General features: G+C 62.1%; 1 protein-coding gene across 1 annotated transcript in view; it reads right to left on the reverse strand.

Annotated features, from left to right (window-relative positions):
* Window positions 1-7,214, reverse strand: part of LOC134585612 (low density lipoprotein receptor adapter protein 1-B-like) — a 32,876-nt gene that overhangs the window by 21,613 nt on the left and 4,049 nt on the right. The window contains exons 2-4 of the mRNA XM_063441057.1: window positions 1,822-1,860; window positions 1,427-1,569; window positions 800-912 (exon numbers count right to left, since the gene is read on the reverse strand). Of these exons, the coding sequence (XP_063297127.1) occupies window positions 800-912; window positions 1,427-1,569; window positions 1,822-1,860 (295 nt within the window). The remainder of the gene's footprint in view (window positions 1-799; window positions 913-1,426; window positions 1,570-1,821; window positions 1,861-7,214) is intronic.

Here is a 7,214-nt window from a genome sequence, read left to right on the forward strand (position 1 = left end):
ATCTTATCCTGTACACAGACCCTGCGGCTGGCCACGTAGGCATCTTATCCTGTACACAGACCCTGCGGCTGGCCACGTAGGCATCTTATCCTGTACACAGACCCTGCGGCTGGCCACGTAGGCATCTTATCCTGTACACAGACCCTGCGGCTGGCCACGTAGGCATCTTATCCTGTACACAGACCCTGCGGCTGGCCACGTAGGCATCTTATCCTGTACACAGACCCTGCGGCTGGCCACGTAGGCATCTTATCCTGTACACAGACCCTGCGGCTGGCCACGTAGGCATCTTATCCTGTACACAGACCCTGCGGCTGGCCACGTAGGCATCTTATCCTGTACACAGACCCTGCGGCTGGCCACGTAGGCATCTTATCCTGTACACAGACCCTGCGGCTGGCCACGTAGGCCTCTTATCCTGTACACAGACCCTGCGGCTGGCCACGTAGGCATCTTATCCTGTACACAGACCCTGCGGCTGGCCACGTAGGCATCTTATCCTGTACACAGACCCTGCGGCTGGCCACGTAGGCATCTTATCCTGTACACAGACCCTGCGCCTGGCCACGTAGGCATCTTATCCTGTACACAGACCCTGCGCCTGGCCACGTAGGCATCTTATCCTGTATACAGATGCTGTGGCAGGCCATACATAAAATCATTCTCTAAACAGACCCTCTGGCTGTAGGGTTCTCAGGCCGTGCTCCACTGATAAAGAGCACACTATATAAGTCTACACATTATGCACCTTGCATGTAGTTAGTACATGGCTCACGTCCCATGAAGAAGGTATGCTCACCTGTAAATTGACACGTTTTCTATCAACTGCCCTGTGGCCGCATCCTGCAAGGAGATTCCACGAGGGGTCACAGTCACAACCACCTTCTGAAACTTCTTAGCACCAACACGCGCCTTCATGGTGGATGGAGGAGAGAGTACAAAATAAAAGGGAAGAGTGATACGTATTACTAAGGATACATCAACCTGTATTGGGGTGGGGGGTGGAGAGTACCCAGTTTTAAAAAGTGTAAGAGTAGTACCCAGGTTACAGCAAAAAGTGGGAGAATAATGGATTACCAGGAGAAAGAGGATGGGAGTTAATAAGGCGAGAACCAACAACCAAGTAAGGGATGTAAGGGGAAAAGGGAGAGAGAACCGCATCAGAGAGGGCGCAGCGGCAGACTGGGGCAGAGGGCGCGCAGCGGCAGACTGGGGCAGAGGGCGCGCAGCGGCAGACTGGGGCAGAGGGCGCGCAGCGGCAGACTGGGGCAGAGGGCGCGCAGCGGCAGACTGGGGCAGAGGGCGCGCAGCGGCAGAGGGCGCCCAGCATCAGGCAGGGGCAGAGGGCGCGCAGCAGCAGACGGGGGCAGAGGGCACGCAGCATCAGACTACCTAGCAGGGCTGTAATTTACTAAGCACGTTTTACCATAGTTATAATCCTACGGATGGCAGCTGCAGCCATATCTTCCCCTTTAGGTTTCTCTACTAGTGTCATGCCCAGGTATTTCAGATGAAAGACTATCCCTTCCGACAAGTTATCTTTAGTGTCTGCCCAGTTCTCTGGAAGCTCTGCAGAGACAAAAACAGAGTACTGCACAGAAATTCCTACAATACAATAGCACAAGAACTAAAAGCCCAGAGAGAGAGATCATGGAAATATACCTTATATTACGTGCACCGGTTCCGGGTGCCTGTACGCGCTGTGGGGGCCGGTCACCCGGTTCCGGGTGTCAGTACTCACTCTGGGGGCCGGTGACCCGGTTCCGGGTGTCAGTACTCACTCTGGGGGCCGGTGACCCGGTTCCGGGTGGTTATACTCACTGTGGTGGCCGGTGACCCGGTTCCGGGTGTCTATACTCACTGTGGTGGCCGGTGACCCGGTTCCGGGTGTCTATACTCACTGTGGTGGCCGGTGACCCGGTTCCGGGTGTCTATACTCACTGTGGGGGCCGGTGACCCGGTTCCGGGTGTCTATACTCACTGTGGGGGCCGGTGACCCGGTTCCGGGTGGTTATACTCACTGTGGGGGCCGGTGACCCGGTTCCGGGTGGTTATACTCACTGTGGGGGCCAGTGACCCGGTTCAGGGTGGTTATACTCACTCTGGGGGCCGGTGACCCGGTTCCGGGTGGTTATACTCACTCTGGGGGCCGGTGACCCGGTTCCGGGTGTCTATACTCACTGTGGGGGCCGGTGACCCGGTTCCGGGTGGTTATACTCACTCTGGGGGCCGGTGACCCGGTTCCGGGTGGTTATACTCACTCTGGGGGCCGGTGACCCGGTTCCGGGTGGTTATACTCACTCTGGGGGCCGGTGACCCGGTTCCGGGTGGTTATACTCACTCTGGGGGCCGGTGACCCGGTTCCGGGTGGTTATACTCACTCTGGTGGCCGGTGACCCGGTTCCGGGTGGTTATACTCACTCTGGGGGCCGGTGACCCGGTTCCGGGTGGTTATACTCACTCTGGGGGCCGGTGACCCGGTTCCGGGTGTCAGTACTCACTCTGGGGGCCGGTGACCCGGTTACGGGTGGTTATACTCACTGTGGGGGCCGGTGACCCGGTTACGGGTGTCTATACTCACTGTGGGGGCCGGTGACCCGGTTCCGGGTGGTTATACTCACTGTGGGGGCCGGTGACCCGGTTCCGGGTGTCTATACTCACTGTGGGGGCCGGTGACCCGGTTCCGGGTGTCTATACTCACTGTGGGGGCCGGTGACCCGGTTCCGGGTGTCTATACTCACTGTGGGGGCCGGTGACCCGGTTCCGGGTGTCTATACTCACTGTGGTGGCCGGTGACCCGGTTCCGGGTGTCTATACTCACTGTGGGGGCCGGTGACCCGGTTCCGGGTGTCTATACTCACTGTGGTGGCCGGTGACCCGGTTCCGGGTGTCTATACTCACTGTGGTGGCCGGTGACCCGGTTCCGGGTGTCTATACTCACTGTGGTGGCCGGTGACCCGGTTCCGGGTGTCTATACTCACTGTGGGGGCCGGTGACCCGGTTCCGGGTGTCTATACTCACTGTGGGGGCCAGTGACCCGGTTCAGGGTGGTTATACTCACTCTGGGGCCGGTGACCCGGTTCCGGGTGGTTATACTCACTCTGGGGGCCGGTGACCCGGTTCCGGGTGTCTATACTCACTGTGGGGGCCGGTGACCCGGTTCCGGGTGGTTATACTCACTCTGGGGGCCGGTGACCCGGTTCCGGGTGGTTATACTCACTCTGGGGGCCGGTGACCCGGTTCCGGGTGGTTATACTCACTCTGGGGGCCGGTGACCCGGTTCCGGGTGGTTATACTCACTCTGGTGGCCGGTGACCCGGTTCCGGGTGGTTATACTCACTCTGGTGGCCGGTGACCCGGTTCCGGGTGGTTATACTCACTCTGGGGGCCGGTGACCCGGTTCCGGGTGGTTATACTCACTCTGGGGGCCGGTGACCCGGTTCCGGGTGTCAGAACTCACTCTGGGGGCCGGTGACCCGGTTCCGGGTGTCTATACTCACTGTGGGGGCCGGTGACCCGGTTCCGGGTGGTTATACTCACTGTGGGGGCCGGTGACCCGGTTCCGGGTGTCTATACTCACTGTGGGGGCCGGTGACCCGGTTCCGGGTGTCAGTACTCACTGTGGTGGCCGGTGACCCGGTTCCGGGTGTCTATACTCACTGTGGGGGCCGGTGACCCGGTTCCGGGTGTCTATACTCACTGTGGGGGCCGGTGACCCGGTTCCGGGTGTCTATACTCACTGTGGTGGCCGGTGACCCGGTTCCGGGTGTCTATACTCACTGTGGGGGCCGGTGACCCGGTTCCGGGTGTCTATACTCACTGTGGGGGCCGGTGACCCGGTTCCGGGTGTCTATACTCACTGTGGGGGCCGGTGACCCGGTTCCGGGTGTCTATACTCACTGTGGTGGCCGGTGACCCGGTTCCGGGTGTCTATACTCACTGTGGTGGCCGGTGACCCGGTTCCGGGTGTCAGTACTCACTGTGGGGGCCGGTGACCCGGTTCCGGGTGTCAGTACTCACTGTGGGGGCCGGTGACCCGGTTCCGGGTGTCAGTACTCACTGTGGGGGCCGGTGACCCGGTTCCGGGTGTCAGTACTCACTGTGGGGGCCGGTGACCCGGTTCCGGGTGTCAGTACTCACTGTGGGGGCCGGTGACCCGGTTCCGGGTGTCAGTACTCACTGTGGGGGCCGGTGACCCGGTTCCGGGTGTCAGTACTCACTGTGGTGGCCGGTGACCCGGTTCCGGGTGTCTATACTCACTGTGGGGGCCGGTGACCCGGTTCCGGGTGTCTATACTCACTGTGGGGGCCGGTGACCCGGTTCCGGGTGTCTATACTCACTGTGGTGGCCGGTGACCCGGTTCCGGGTGTCTATACTCACTGTGGTGGCCGGTGACCCGGTTCCGGGTGTCAGTACTCACTGTGGTGGCCGGTGACCCGGTTCCGGGTGTCAGTACTCACTGTGGGGGCCGGTGACCCGGTTCCGGGTGTCTATACTCACTGTGGTGGCCGGTGACCCGGTTCCGGGTGTCTATACTCACTGTGGTGGCCGGTGACCCGGTTCCGGGTGTCAGTACTCACTGTGGTGGCCGGTGACCCGGTTCCGGGTGTCTATACTCACTGTGGTGGCCGGTGACCCGGTTCCGGGTGTCTATACTCACTGTGGTGGCCGGTGACCCGGTTCCGGGTGTCAGTACTCACTGTGGTGGCCGGTGACCCGGTTCCGGGTGTCTATACTCACTGTGGTGGCCGGTGACCCGGTTCCGGGTGTCTATACTCACTGTGGGGGCCGGTGACCCGGTTCCGGGTGTCAGTACTCACTGTGGGGGCCGGTGACCCGGTTCCGGATGTCAGTACTCACTGTGGGGGCCGGTGACCCGGTTCCGGGTGTCTATACTCACTGTGGTGGCCGGTGACCCGGTTCCGGGTGTCTATACTCACTGTGGGGGCCAGTGACCCGGTTCAGGGTGGTTATACTCACTCTGGGGGCCAGTGACCCGGTTCAGGGTGGTTATACTCACTCTGGGGGCCGGTGACCCGGTTCCGGGTGGTTATACTCACTCTGGGGGCCGGTGACCCGGTTCCGGGTGTCTATACTCACTGTGGGGGCCGGTGACCCGGTTCCGGGTGGTTATACTCACTCTGGGGGCCGGTGACCCGGTTCCGGGTGGTTATACTCACTCTGGGGGCCGGTGACCCGGTTCCGGGTGGTTATACTCACTCTGGGGGCCGGTGACCCGGTTCCGGGTGGTTATACTCACTCTGGTGGCCGGTGACCCGGTTCCGGGTGGTTATACTCACTCTGGTGGCCGGTGACCCGGTTCCGGGTGGTTATACTCACTCTGGGGGCCGGTGACCCGGTTCCGGGTGGTTATACTCACTCTGGGGGCCGGTGACCCGGTTCCGGGTGTCAGTACTCACTCTGGGGGCCGGTGACCCGGTTCCGGGTGTCTATACTCACTGTGGGGGCCGGTGACCCGGTTCCGGGTGGTTATACTCACTGTGGGGGCCGGTGACCCGGTTCCGGGTGTCTATACTCACTGTGGGGGCCGGTGACCCGGTTCCGGGTGTCAGTACTCACTGTGGTGGCCGGTGACCCGGTTCCGGGTGTCAGTACTCACTGTGGGGGCCGGTGACCCGGTTCCGGGTGTCTATACTCACTGTGGGGGCCGGTGACCCGGTTCCGGGTGTCTATACTCACTGTGGTGGCCGGTGACCCGGTTCCGGGTGTCTATACTCACTGTGGTGGCCGGTGACCCGGTTCCGGGTGTCTATACTCACTGTGGGGGCCGGTGACCCGGTTCCGGGTGTCTATACTCACTGTGGGGGCCGGTGACCCGGTTCCGGGTGTCTATACTCACTGTGGTGGCCGGTGACCCGGTTCCGGGTGTCTATACTCACTGTGGTGGCCGGTGACCCGGTTCCGGGTGTCAGTACTCACTGTGGTGGCCGGTGACCCGGTTCCGGGTGTCAGTACTCACTGTGGTGGCCGGTGACCCGGTTCCGGGTGTCAGTACTCACTGTGGGGGCCGGTGACCCGGTTCCGGGTGTCAGTACTCACTGTGGGGGCCGGTGACCCGGTTCCGGGTGTCAGTACTCACTGTGGGGGCCGGTGACCCGGTTCCGGGTGTCTATACTCACTGTGGTGGCCGGTGACCCGGTTCCGGGTGTCTATACTCACTGTGGGGGCCGGTGACCCGGTTCCGGGTGTCTATACTCACTGTGGGGGCCGGTGACCCGGTTCCGGGTGTCTATACTCACTGTGGTGGCCGGTGACCCGGTTCCGGGTGTCTATACTCACTGTGGTGGCCGGTGACCCGGTTCCGGGTGTCAGTACTCACTGTGGGGGCCGGTGACCCGGTTCCGGGTGTCAGTACTCACTGTGGTGGCCGGTGACCCGGTTCCGGGTGTCTATACTCACTGTGGTGGCCGGTGACCCGGTTCCGGGTGTCTATACTCACTGTGGTGGCCGGTGACCCGGTTCCGGGTGTCAGTACTCACTGTGGTGGCCGGTGACCCGGTTCCGGGTGTCTATACTCACTGTGGTGGCCGGTGACCCGGTTCCGGGTGTCTATACTCACTGTGGTGGCCGGTGACCCGGTTCCGGGTGTCAGTACTCACTGTGGTGGCCGGTGACCCGGTTCCGGGTGTCTATACTCACTGTGGTGGCCGGTGACCCGGTTCCGGGTGTCTATACTCACTGTGGGGGCCGGTGACCCGGTTCCGGGTGTCAGTACTCACTGTGGGGGCCGGTGACCCGGTTCCGGGTGTCAGTACTCACTGTGGGGGCCGGTGACCCGGTTCCGGGTGTCTATACTCACTGTGGTGGCCGGTGACCCGGTTCCGGGTGTCTATACTCACTGTGGTGGCCGGTGACCCGGTTCCGGGTGTCTATACTCACTGTGGTGGCCGGTGACCCGGTTCCGGGTGTCAGTACTCACTGTGGGGGCCGGTGACCCGGTTCCGGGTGTCAGTACTCACTGTGGTGGCCGGTGACCCGGTTCCGGGTGTCAGTACTCACTGTGGGGGCCGGTGACCCGGTTCCGGGTGTCTATACTCACTGTGGTGGCCGGTGACCCGGTTCCGGGTGGTTATACTCACTGTGGGGGCCGGTGACCCGGTTCCGGGTGTCAGTACTCACTGTGGTGGCCGGTGACCCGGTTCCGGGTGTCTATACTCACTGTGGTGGCCGGTGACCCGGTTCCGGGTGTCTAT

Source organism: Pelobates fuscus, chromosome 2 (genome assembly GCF_036172605.1).
Source record: "Pelobates fuscus isolate aPelFus1 chromosome 2, aPelFus1.pri, whole genome shotgun sequence".
In the NCBI taxonomy this organism is placed as follows: domain Eukaryota; kingdom Metazoa; phylum Chordata; class Amphibia; order Anura; family Pelobatidae; genus Pelobates; species Pelobates fuscus.